Here is a 13542-nt window from a genome sequence, read left to right as displayed (position 1 = left end):
ATGTAACAAATATAGGCAAATTGTTTGGCATTGCTAAGCAAGGAACAAATTCATTTGGGGCTGTCAAAAATCTATATTTTCTGCCAACGGGAGAAAGCTAACGGAAGCCAAGCAGACATACAGAGACTGGAGATGGAAGGAAAGGGAGTGTTGTCATCACTGAGATCTGCTTCTCTCTCAGAGGCCCAGCCTCCTGTGCCAACAAATCTTCATATTTGGATTTAGCTACGTTTGGGTTGTGGTGTTGTCACTTGAAATAAAAAGCATTCTGATGACACAGCTGGTGTTCTACTTTACTTTCTGAAGGGCTTCACTCGTGGAAGCATAGGTTCTAACTCAAGAGTTGGATTCAAACTCTGCTCTGCCATACAAGAGCTTGGCTGATTATCGAAGCATTTTAGAGCTTCAGCCTTTGATTTAGGACTTACCAGGATACCCACATCCAGCTTGTGTGAGGATTTGGTAAATAATAGAGAATGTACATTACTCTGGCACTTAGCATAAGGACATAGTAGTTCATCAGCATTTAGTAATTAAATGCTATTGTTTTGCTGTTTTCTCTTTAAAACTACTATGATAGAGACCACTACTTAACCTAATATCCATTCTATTTTTTCTTTAATGATGTAACTCAAATTTGAGCTGTGCACATAGTCACAGAATCCAAACTACATTTCCCAGGCTTTCTGGAGCTCCTACCATGTCTTTATTGTGGCCAAAAGTATGAGAGCAAAAGTACATGCAATTTCTGGACTGTGCCCCTTCCTTTTTCTCCCTCCTCCTGGCTGAGGTTCCAACTTGAACTCAGAGGTATAAGTTCAACAATTTTAACTGTTGAGAGTTGACAGGATAAGCAAAAAGGACTCTTATCATTGACATTCTTAAGGCAATCTAGCAGCCTTGGGTTGCTTACCTTTGGAGCGCTTACATAGCGGAGAAATAGAACTTTATCCTACTTAAGCCTCTGTTTCATTTGGCATTTTGTTATAGCAGCTGGAACCTATATCCAAAGTAATCCACATTAATATTTTAAATATGATTCATGCATGTTCCTTCCCAAAAGCCCATGAAGGAGAAAAGGCAATGATAGCAAAAGTAGGGCAAAATTTCTATTTAAACTACCGGTTGGGGGTTCTCATACTATGAATACTCTCTCTCTCTTTCTCTCATTACCTGGTTATGTCAGATTGAGGGAAAAAAAAGTTGAAAATGAACAAAACCTGAGGGAAAAGGGGAAACCTGGCAGGGGTGCTTCCCTTGCTTCAAATGGATAAATCACAGTTCTTAGAGTTCGGTAAATGCTTCTGAGACTTCGAGTCTTTCTCTAAAGTCAGAACACCTCTTTTGTTGGCTTTATATATGTGTAGGAGACACTGTTGAAGCATTGCTTGGGGCTTTCAGTGATTGTTACCCTACAGGGCCAGTGATTCAATGTAAGAGCCCTAAGGATACTGCGCTTCTCAGGCCCTTCGGTAATGAGGATTACCTAAAGTTCTCAGAGGCCTCCAAATCTGTATCCAGAAAGGAAACCTTGGGGTTCTGGGGATCAACTAAGGTTGTGTACATGCTAAGCAAGTACCTTGTTCTGGGGATCAACTAAGGTTGTGTACATGCTAAGCAAGTACCTTAACTCATTCATTATCTCCCTGACCTCTATTTGGTTGACTTTTTATAAGCCACAGGAAATCAAAGTGAGGAAACCAACTGACAGACCTCCACCCCCTTCTGCTCTCCCTGAGTACTAAGCACATTGGGCCAGGATGAGGTCTGAACCACTTCTCCCTGCACAAGGCTGCACCCTGGAGCTCCAGGGTTACTTTTGTGATGCTTCTCTGCTTCTTGGTACTGTGACTAATACCTCAGTGCTTGGTCTCCTGCTCCATGCAATGCATGTATGAACTACCTCAAGCCTCCCACCTCTCTCTGATTTTCAGTCACTTCAAGTTCTGCTGAGTCAGGAGCATTTATAAGAAACCTATTGCAAGAGAGAAGATGCCTCTCAGTCTATAGCTTTGATCCTGGGTGTTTCCCTGACTCAATATCTCTGAAAATATCCACCAGCTCAACTTTTTCCTCAACCTGCCCTGCTTGCCTGCCTCTAACATCTATGCCAGGATTTGCTCCCTTCCACACAAGGGCCTGTTCGCAAGAAATGCTGGCCAACAGAGACCCTATTTGCCAAGCACTTCAAACATGACCTTTCCTCTGTAGCAGTTGTTGGAAACTATTAAGATGACTCTGAAAATAATATAATCTGTGGTGACAATCTGTTGAAAGAAATGCCAACTCTGTAAAGCACAACCCCCCCTCCGCACCACCCTCCCGCGGGGACACGTGGCAGAGTGGCTTCCCTCACCTCCCCCTGCTTCCAGAAAGAAAGAGCCATTTGCTAATTGTTAAACAGTGACTTAGGAAGTCAATGTTGGGGAGTCAATGAGGGAAAACCAAGGGCTGTTTGCCTATTTGCTTCCGATACTGCACAGTTGTGTCAATGTTAGGAATCTGGGCTGGTTCTGGGGTGTCTCTCCACAGAGAGAGTACCCATAAGAAGCTAGGGTATTCATGAATTTTGGATGCAAAGGATCAGGTATAATCCTGACATTTGTGTGTAGGGAGTGGGGCAATGAGACAATCATGACGGCCTAGGGGCAGAGGGGTGGTATATTGAGACAGCAGCAGCAGGGCCAGGCTCTGAGCAGCCTGGATCTACTCTATGCCCTCCAGAGGCTCCAGCATCCACACACTCCTCCAGATGAAAACACATTTCCCCAAATATTTCTCCCCTCCAAAAGGGGAGAAGCTTGAAGCTGGAGCAATAGCACAACAGGTAGGGTGTTTGCCTTGTTCAAGTCCAACTATAGTTTAATCCCCTGAGCCTGCCAGGAGTGATTTCTGAGTGCAGAGTTAGGAGTAGTCCCCGAGTGCTGCTGGGTATGGCCCAGCAACAAAAACAAAAACAGGAGAAAAGATGAGTTTGTTTATTTTCCCAACACCTTTATTCCAAACTCAGACCCCTTCCATCCTCCCCCAATCCAGGACTGGCTAGAATCTAATCAAGAAACTGGGGATTGGGAAGAACTAGGAACACACACCCTAATAAACTTTCTGTGTGAGAATAGGAGAGAGTTAAAGGGATTTCTAGAGAAACCATTCCCAGTCTGTCCAGGGGATTTGCAGGTCACCTGTCAGGGCTCACCCTGCAAAGGATCACAGTGCTCAGATAATTTTGCTACTTGAAATCTAGAGAACTGCCAAGGCCCACAGTGATTTTACTCTTGAGCCAGATATAATGAAGCAGATAAGGAGCTTACCTTGCATACAGTTGACTCTGGTTGATTCCAAGCACACACATACACCCCAAGCATTGTTAGGAGTGATCCCTGAGCAACACTGGGGTGGAGTGGGAGGAAGAAAGGAAGAAGGGAAGGAAGGAAAAAAAGAAGGAGGAAATGAAGGAAGGAAGGGAGGGAGGGAAGGAGGGAGGGAGGAAGGTAGGAAGGAAGGAAGGGATTGAGTGAGGGAGGAAGGAAGGAAGGAGAGAGGGAGGGAGGGAAGAAGAAAGGAGGGAGGGAAGAAGGAGGGAGGGAGGAAGGAAGAAGGAAGGAGGGAAGGAGGGAGGGAAAAGGAAGGAAGAAGGGGAGGAGGGAGGAAGGAAGAATAAAGGGAAGGAGGGAGGGAAAGGAAGGAAGAAGAGAAGGAGGAGGGAAGGAAGGATGAAGGGAAGGAGGAAGGAAGATAGAAAGGAGGGAAGGAGGGAGGGAGGATAGGAGGGAGGGAGCAATCAGTCTATATTTTCTATCCTTTCCTTCAGCCACTATATAAATCCAGAGCTCACTCATGCCACCAAACTCCTTGCAGTCACCTGCTGCCTGCCCGTGTCCAATTCACTGCCCATCCCTGCAGTCAGCAGAAGCAAATTCAAATACATAAATCCTTCACTGAATCAAAACAGTGCTCTGAAGGTGATGCCCAACTCCTTCACATGGCCTTCAAAGATCTCAAAGAGGTGACTTCTCACTTCTGAGGCTAGTCATCCCCATCCCCTTCTAACAAACAGCCCAGTCACTGTGGAACTGTTGGCCAATCCTGACAAGGATACACATTTCTCTCTTATCCACCCGCTCAAGCCCCAAAGGGAAAGGAGCCCCCATACTCTCTATTCCCCTCTTATGCCTGTAACATCCTTCCAGATCTCAGATTGTTATTGAGTGATCCCTTCTCTGCCACACCAGGAAAGCTGAACTGCTTTGGGTCCTGGATCTGAACACCTTCTGAAATCATTTCTCAACATGTCCCCTTCCTTGAATGTTACATGGAAGAGCAAAGTCTAGTGTCTAGTGTCTTTATATATCATTCATATATACATACATATGTATATATATAGTGCATGGTACACAGAAAGAAGTGAAGTGGGCCCACTGTCTTCTGGACCATTCCAGCTATGGTGGCCAGCTATGGTGGCTATGATGTAACAAGGGGACATAAGAGGGATCAGCAGGGCCAGAGAGATAGTACAGTAGTGGGGCTTTTGCCTTGCACATGGCTACCCCAGGATGAACAGTGGTTCAATTTCCAGCATCCCATATGATCCCTCGAGCCTGCCAGAGGCAATTTCTGAGTGCAGAGCCAGGAGTAACCTCTGAATGCTGCCAGGTGTGACCCCCCCCCCAAAAAAAGAGGGTAAGCAGAAGCAGTAAAATATCTTGTGTGATTTTTGGCTGAGAAGAGGCAGGTTCTAGGCAGCTTCCTGCAGCTGAGCACCTTCTTCTCACCCTTATCAGGGATGATGCTGTCTTAGTTCTTTTGGGTTATGCTTTAGGGTTAAAATATGACTGCAGAGCATCTTATAGTCCTCTAGCTCACGACTCTGTTCAGTGCTCTTGCTCACTTCATCTCTGATCCTGAGGAAGCCACAGAGCTCCCTGCTGGGTCCCTGATGTGGTACCATAGGACAAGCCTCTTTATCAGAGTCTCCCAGTTGTAGAGCTTCTGTCTGGTCAGGGCCTGAAGATACAGTTTGCTTATTGGCTGGGAACCAAGGATAAAGCCCCGAACAGAAAAAGTGGTCAGCTGCTTCCTCTTCTGGCTTGTAGTGATGCTCCCCATCCAGGTGTGCAGGGCAGATGTGTCACCTGAAGACCAGGATGAATGCTGGTCTTGGATTTCCTTGGCAACAATGATACTGGTAACACAGACATTCTTGCTGGTGCTACTTTATGTAGCTTTATGTGAATTTGGCTCATGCCATCAACTCAACCCCAGTTTCACATGCATCATGGTCTCAGCCTTTGCACAATGACCCTTTGGGGCCAAAAGCTATATCTTCGGGGAGTGGGAAATAACTCATTCAAGGATCGTTAATCCATTCCCACTCTTAATAGAACATCTGATGGAGGGAGGAATCCCAGGTCACCAGCTTTGTCTATGGTGCAGAAATGTCCCTGTTGAAAGTCATACATAGGTGGCAAGTGTTGAGTGGACAATAATGACCACACCTAAAGTAACCCTGACCTGGCTGGAAGAACCATTTAGAAGGAAGTGCCCTTGAATGCCACAGGCTCAGCACTCATGAGTTGGTAACACATGACTTGTGGCTGAATCCCATCTTCTCCATTTCCAGAGGAACAAGAGAATGTGAACTGTCTAGACATTTCACATGCAACAAAAAACAAGAGCCTGATGCCAACTACACCCTCTTAACTTCCAACTGAAGCAAGTGGCCACAGGTGCTACATGTGCTGGGCTCTATGGGACTCAGTTTACCTCAGACAGTGAATAGGTAGAAGATGCTGCCACTGCTAAAAAAAGGGGGGATTTCTGCTCTAGGAGAAGACAGTTGGACAGTTGGACAGGGAAACTCGGGGGGGGGATAGAACAGACACACACACACACTAGGAGCAGAGTGCATAGTCAGGCAGGGAACTGGGATGCCACTCTTTTCTTTTTTTTGAAAGATCTGGAAACACTGCAAAATGTTTTCCAAACCTTGCCTCTTTGACAAGCTATTTGTCAGCACATACACACATGCAGCCTTAGGTTTTAGTGGCATCTGTGTCACTTGTCACTGCCCCTCAACCAGGCTCCACGCTATGTCCGCAACAACTCCAGATCTCAATAAAAAGTATTTAACCCCTGCACAGACCGACTTTTCTAGCAGAGTCATGAAGGGGCCAGAGTATGGTTCTCAGAGCCTGAGGAAAGTTCTCCAGGAGCTGGCAGTTTGGGACTATACATTCAGAGTTCTGTGACAGCACTACCTTCCTGCTCTACGGGGGGGGGGGGGGGGGGGCGGGGGCAAGAGTGGAGGCTGAGTTTTGAAGAAAAAAGGCAGAGAACAGAGCTATAAGAAGGTGCTAATAAACACTGACAACAGGGTCCCAGGAGAGAGCATAGCAGTTAGGGCACTTGGGTTCAAGTCCCAGTACTACATGGCTCCCTAAGCATGGTGGGGTCACTCCTGAGCACAGTGCCAGAGTCAATAAGCCAAAAAGCCTCAGAAGGTACTGTCTCAATTCCTGCCACTACCCCCACCTCCATCAAATACAAATGAACAATCACTTCAGCCAGAATTCCTTTTCATGTAAAACCATTTCCTCTACATTGGGTTGAGTTAAAAAGATAGTGACCATGTGCCCTCACTAGCCCCAGGAACCCTGAGAAACAAGCAGGAGCTTTATAGAACCTGCCTCACACTATTCACACACAGCTGTAGAGGGGCCAGATTGATGGCATCTAATACCTCCCTTTCAGAGAAAAATCACCCATCGCTTCCCATAGAAGCCACCCTTCTTTAAACAAATAACCAGAAAGTGTCTCCTAAAGTTCTCTCCACCTGTGCATCCCATAAGCTAAGACCAGCAGGTGACTTCATATCCACCAGAAATGTCATCTCTCAGCACTTCAGAATCATCTGCCACTTGGAAAACCACCTTCTTCCCTGAGCCCTGACCAGTCAGAGAAGGCACTTTATTTTTAAGGTTGTTCATAATACAGTTGTTGGGATATTTATTTTCACTGAAACAAAGTTGTTCATAATTGAGTTTAAGTCATACAATGTACAAACACCCTTTATCAATGCATGCTTCCTGTCATCAATGTCCTCTCTCCCTCCCCCTGCCTGCCTCTGGGGCAGATACTTATCTTCTCTCTCTCTCTCTCTCTTTCTCTCTCTCTCTCTCTCTCTGTATATATTATATATATTATTCTATATTATTCTATAAATCCTATAATAGTAGCCATAAAAGGGATCTGTCCTTTTAAGAAAGCCCTTAATCAACTATCAAACTATCATTGACTTGCAGTTTGACAGTGGCTATAAAACCCCTTCCCAAGTGAGGCTTTGGATGGGAATTGTGAAGTGGGAGTTGGAGCTGGCAGTTTATAAGCTGTGGGCTGGTGAACAGTTTCGACTCCTGGCTGCAGCTTGCTCTCTGATTTCTGCAGGCTTCAGCTATATATTTCCTGGATGGTGTGGTTTGTTAATGAGAGGATACCATGAATATCACTTTATTTTCTCTCAGCTTCCAGATTTTGCCCAGAGTGATCATTTCCGACTATCATTGTGTGAGTGGTGCCTTATTTGCCCTAATTGTACTCCACCACTATTTGAGGCAAACTTCCTACCATGATTGGCACTTTTATTTGATTTGTTCCCTTGGAAAAGAAGATTTAGGGATCTGTTATGCAGTGCAAGAGAGAGACACTACAGAATATGTAGACTTGCAACTTTTTTTGTTTTTATTTTCTTTTTCAAGTTTTTGGGGATACCAGGGATCATGTGTTACCAGGGATCAAAGCCAGACATGGAATATTTTAAATCACACAACATAGTAAGTTTGTTTGAAACTGGAAGATATATTGAGTAAAGTAAGCCAGAAGAAGAAAGACACACAGGATGATCTCACTTATCTGTGGTATATAGAATAATTGGATGGGGAAATAAAATGTAGTGAAGGCGAGATGTCTAGAACACCCTTGACTCCAGTGTCTAGGGAGGAGAAGGGCATAAAATGAAGGAAATAATGGCAGGAAGGAAGATAAGAAAAGAAAAAGGAAGTAATGGGGAAATAGGGGCTGGGGCTTCAGTTATGTGGTGATGTGGTAGAGTGGTACAGTTAGTTATATACCCAAAGAACAGACTCAACAACACTGAAAACATAAAATCTAATTTGCAACCACCAAACTTTGTATTGTGCCTGTCAAGGTGGCAGGAATGTGTGGGTGGGGGTGGGGGATAATGGAGTATGGCAAAATATGTGATGAGAGCCTATAATGGTCAATTGCTTGCATGAAAGGGCCTACGTATGATCCCTAGTACCATCACGAATGACCTCAGGCACAGACCCAGGAGTATCCACCAACCAATCAAACCAAAGACAAATAAGTCAACTGACCTTGGAAATGTAGGTGTGGCCATCGGAGCCACAGACCATGGGTGCCAGTGCCACGGGACAGGGCTTGCACTTGACCAGACTGGCAGGTGCTACCCAGTGTTTGTGGGCCACATTCGCCTTCTTTTGCCTAAGGGAGAAAGAAGAGCATTTGGTTAGCTGAAGCTCTGGGAATCTTTGGTCTTTTCTGTAGAGATACAAAGCGGGTCATGAGACAGGCAGGTAGTGGAGCCTTCAACAGCACCCCTTTTTGCTCCAGTTCACTGACCAGAGGCAGGACATTTCACTTCCAAAGTCTGGGCCCAACCTACCAGATTGACAGAAAGAAAACAATTTGGTTATTAAAAATGCCATAAAACATGACTAAGCATGAAAAAATGGTCATACTACATTAAAAATAAATATACACACACCATAATGGGGAGAGGGGGTCCCTCAGCCCTCCAAGATGGAGCAAATCCCAGAACTGCACCCAGTAGCTTGGGCTTCTCAAGGGCCAGTACCCAGCCAAGAACTTCCTGAGCATTCAAAAGAGAAACACATCTCCAAACACACCAGAATGAATGGCTTGATCCTTAGGTGGAAAGGCACCTGGGCTACATTTTCAAATAATTTCAGTGCAGCATCTGAGTGAGAGAGGATTGGGGGTGATGTCACTTTCAACTGCTAAAATCATCAAAATTCCATTCTTCCCTCCCAGCCCCAGGTCCCACATCCTGACCCATGTCATCTTGATAGATGGTGCCATTAGGATACTTACATTCACACAAGGAACCCCGGTTACTGTCATGACCCAGGCAATTAAGTCCTGCAGAGACTGCCTCCCCCATCACACTTCTCAGGAGAAGCATCTCCACCAGCAAGCCTGCCAGAGTGACCCCACAGCCAGAGTGAATGAGGGTCAACATCCTTCCCACACTCATCTCGGGCTGTGGAGGTCTTCTAGAAGGATTCCATAATGACTGTCCTAACTGGAGGTTCACATTATGATTCTGGTGTCAAAGCCACAAGTTCAAGTCTCAGCATTGCCACCCCTGGGCAGTGAGTTTATCCCTTTTCATCTATTTCCTAAACTCTACCTCACAGGCAGGGTGAGAAGCCAATGAACTGACATGCATATGGTGCTCAGTGAGAAATCGAGAAATCAGAGGGTCACACAGAGGCTAAGATGTGACAGAGGGGGCATTTGAGGGACGACCATCTGCATGAAATTGCAACTTCATCCTGAGGCCCTGGTTTTGGTAGTTACTCTCATATGTACAGGAGTATTTTGGACCCAAATAAAGAATTCTAATGGTGGAACAGGAATCTCTAGTTTTTTGGAAGCTCTGTTGAGGCATATGAAGTGACCTCTCTCCCCACACTGAGAAAGTGCACTCTAAAGAGGATGGAAAGAGCAAAGCTCCTGCAATCACTGCTGTTCCTCCTCCCTCAAGCTTCCCCAGTGATCTGGATAAGGCAGAGAGGAGAAAGTATAGTCTGGGGATCTAGCATGACATGAAGGGGTGCCATATCACTACAGCATGAGATTCGGTCCATTGAGGACTTCCAGGCTGATAGCCAGGGGACTGAACTGTGTCAAAGCATAAAAGGGAGTGGGAGGGGGTCCACAGAGCTTTGAGGTCACCTAGTCCAAGTATTCAGTTTTTGAATGGAAGAAATGAAACTTACACTGGGGTAGTATAAGCCACAAGGATGAGTAGGGACTAGGACTCTACACAGCATCCATAGGCATTGTGCTCTTTTCTAGCCCATCTCTCTCCCTACTGCCTACTGAGATATCCAGCTTGGAGACTATGATACAGAATCTATACATATGTCACTGTGGGATTATTTTCACATAGTCACCCCACTTCTACAGCAGCTAAGAAAGGACCCCGTGTCCTGTCAGAAATAAAACCTGACAGAGTTTGCATCACTCCCGCACATGACAGGTATCCACTCATATCCTCTGTGGCTCTTTCAATGTTGTCTGGATCAGATTCCCAAACTTATTTGGCCTACCACCCATTTTTAGAAAAGAAATCACTCAATGGCCCCCTCTCCCAGATATACATCTAATTTAAGTGAGCAAAGCACCAAGGCTAACACCCACTAACTTGACACACAGCTTCCCACTGGGAGAAGGACTGCTCACTTTGAGAAACACTGGCATGGATTATAGAAAGGGGTGGTGGGCAGTGAGCATCCACAGAGTGGCCAGGCAAACTGTCAACTTTGGGTTAATCTGCAAGACTTGGTCCTTGCAGCCAAGTGCCACCCATTCACCAAAATTCCCTCAGCAGATTGTCTGACACTGATAATGAATCAGCAAGGGAAGGCAGGAGTGCCAGTGTCTGGAAGTCCCTCTCCTGGGTCAGTCCCCAGAGTGCATACTCACAGCTAGAGAAATTCTTGTTATGAGTTCCCAGAAAGGGATGATAGAGTCCAAAAAGTGGGCAATACTGTGGGAGTAGATACAAGCCCATGCAGTGATGCTCCAAAGAACAGCAGCCTGTAGTAGCTCCAGGCAGAGGAGGGACAATGAGCATGGAACCAAGGGCTCTGAGAAAAAAATGCAGGCCAATCCCTAATGAGCTCATAAAGATGGACTTGTCTTGCCTCTGAACCCAACCTATGGAATTCAGCTCACTGGGAGAAGACAAAGAGTAAAGCTGAGCGGGGCTGACTAATGGACCTGGAGCAGCATGCTTAGGTCCCCCTGAGCTAACAAATTTCTTAGCAATTGATCCGCACATCACATGGTTGGGACCAGAAATACATTACAGTTTATCTTGGTCAAAACCACTATTTTCTACAAGAGCAACTGTAGACACATGAGAGGTAGTTGATGGGCTCAGGGCCCATCACAGAAAAACATGGCAAAGGATTTCAATAGATGTTGATCAGATTCACACTGTCTGAGGATGAATGGGCAATTCTGAAGTTTTCAAATTCCCTACTTTCTGATCTGCTTTTCATTATTTTGTTTGCTGCTTGATTTTGGACCATACCTGATGATATTTGCAGGGGGCAGAATACCCACAGCTTTTTCTTGGGATACCCAAGGAGCAAACAGGGTTCAGCTATATGCAAGACAAGTAAGGGCCTCAACCATTGCACTCTCTCAGATTAGGTTGACTTTACAAAGACAGTCCTCAAAGCTCAGAATACCATGACTGGAGAACTTTCCTTTTCTAGCCCATTTACTCCTTTCTAAGATGCCTTGGGGACTTGAAGGACAAAATGTCAAAACTTCCCTGAAAATTTTTTCCATTCTAATGAAGCAAGTGCATCTATTGGGGGCAAAATGTCCAGGGAAAACCCAACCTGACGTCTTTGTTCATGTCTCTAAGTAATATCATGACATAAAGTATGTACAAGAATTTGTGAGCTCTAAGAGGCAGAACATCCCTAGTTCTTACCTGTGTTTCAATTCCCACAATTCAGTGCAAAGCATGAAAAATATAACCAGTCTGACAAGGGACTAAACTTTCTGACGCTAAGATATTTCACTTCTTGAGTCAATGAAGAGTGAAATCCAATGAAGGTGTCTTGATGGGATTGCTATTCCCAATGTCACAGAGATTCATCAACTGGGATGACATGAGCAATTTAGCCTGAGAGGCAGAGTCTGCCAGCCTTGCCACTGGTCACAAAGTTCTAACCCCATCCCTGCCTGCCTGGGCAGAGGGCAACCACACCTCCTGCCTGAGTGACAGCCATAGAGAACTGCTCAGCCTGCAGGTAAGAGGAAACGAGACAGTGAGAAAACGGCAAGATAAAACAGCAGCTTACCAGCATCATAATTTTCTTTTGCCCAACTGCTTATTTTCATTTTTTAAAGACAAAAACTCCTCACATGTACATTTCTGAAGCAGAGTGATGATTCTTAAGTGCAAATACAATGGTGTGATTTTCATCCTTAAAAATTTCTATTTATTGGGTTGTGAGAGGGATCAAAGGGTTGGGGGTGCATGCTTTGACACATGAGGCACTAGTTCAATCCCCCAGTGCCATATGGTCCCCTAGGCATCACTGTGAGAAAGCCCTGAAAACTACCAGACATAGCCCTAAAACAAAACTTCTGTCTAATCCACTCTCCCTCAAAACACACACACACACACACAACACACACACACACACACACACACACACACTAACAAAGCTACATATTCTGACTTCAGTTAGCCCCTACTGTTTCACAATGCCTATCAAAGCTCCTCATGATACTATGCAATTAATTATGAGGGTTTTCCTCTAATACACCTTTTTTTTTTTTTTACCTACACACTTCATCTTTCTCTCCTTTCTGCAACTGGAGGATTCTCTAAGGCCCAACCTCCCTTTGCAGTCAGGCTATAAACCTATTAACACAATACTCCAAGGGTGCTTTTACCCAATTCCAAGTGAACTTCTTAATTTAGATTGACCAAATATTAAGATTCACCACCCCATAAAAAGGTTTAGGGTAGACCCAAGCTAAAAGCTTTACCACCCATCCTGAAATCTCCTTTTCCTGCCTTCACTACGTCTGCTTCCCCATTAGCTGTCTAGTGGATTTGCCCTCTAGCCAGCCACTTCAGCCATCTACAGGCCTCTTAGTAGCAGCAAACACATATAAATATTCAAGAAAGCAAGTGTTTCTATGGGACTAGAAACATCTTGTTTGGGCATCAAATCAACTACCTACCTATGACATCTTTGACTGACCCTTTGAGTCTAATCCCAAGCAAAATTAATCATGAAAGTATTTGTTCCAACAATACAGCTTGTTTCAACCCAAGACTGACAGTTACTGCACCACAAAGCATTTCTGTGTCTTTTGTCCCTGTTATATAATGTGCACTCCTTAAGGGCAGTGACAGAGACCAGCATTTTTGTGTTCCTGGCGCTACACAAGAAGACAGATGGGTTTGCACAATGAAATAAGTGAATTTATTAATTTAGGCCTCTAGAAAGGTCTCTTTTTATGGAAATGATCAGTACTAACTAGAAGGAAAAAATAGCCAGCCATTATAAGCAATAATTCAGCATGCTATTTCTCTAAAAATCCTAATTCATACTTGGGAAAAAATACCAACAATTAGCAAACATTTCTAAAGATAACTGAATGGGTGCTATTTGCAGATGATACAATATCACATAGACAAAACCCAAAGGACCCACAAAA

The 13542-nt window shown here is 44.8% G+C and overlaps 1 protein-coding gene across 1 annotated transcript in view; it reads right to left on the bottom strand.

The window, feature by feature from the left end:
• Positions 1–13542, bottom strand: part of SPOCK1 (SPARC (osteonectin), cwcv and kazal like domains proteoglycan 1) — a 504908-nt gene that overhangs the window by 115848 nt on the left and 375518 nt on the right. The window contains exon 5 of the mRNA XM_049786017.1: positions 8394–8520. Coding sequence (XP_049641974.1) covers positions 8394–8520 — 127 coding nt within the window. The remainder of the gene's footprint in view (positions 1–8393; positions 8521–13542) is intronic.

This window comes from Suncus etruscus, chromosome 14 (assembly GCF_024139225.1).
Source record: "Suncus etruscus isolate mSunEtr1 chromosome 14, mSunEtr1.pri.cur, whole genome shotgun sequence".
Classification (NCBI taxonomy): Eukaryota; Metazoa; Chordata; class Mammalia; order Eulipotyphla; family Soricidae; genus Suncus; species Suncus etruscus.
This window is presented reverse-complemented; position numbering and strand designations above follow the sequence as displayed.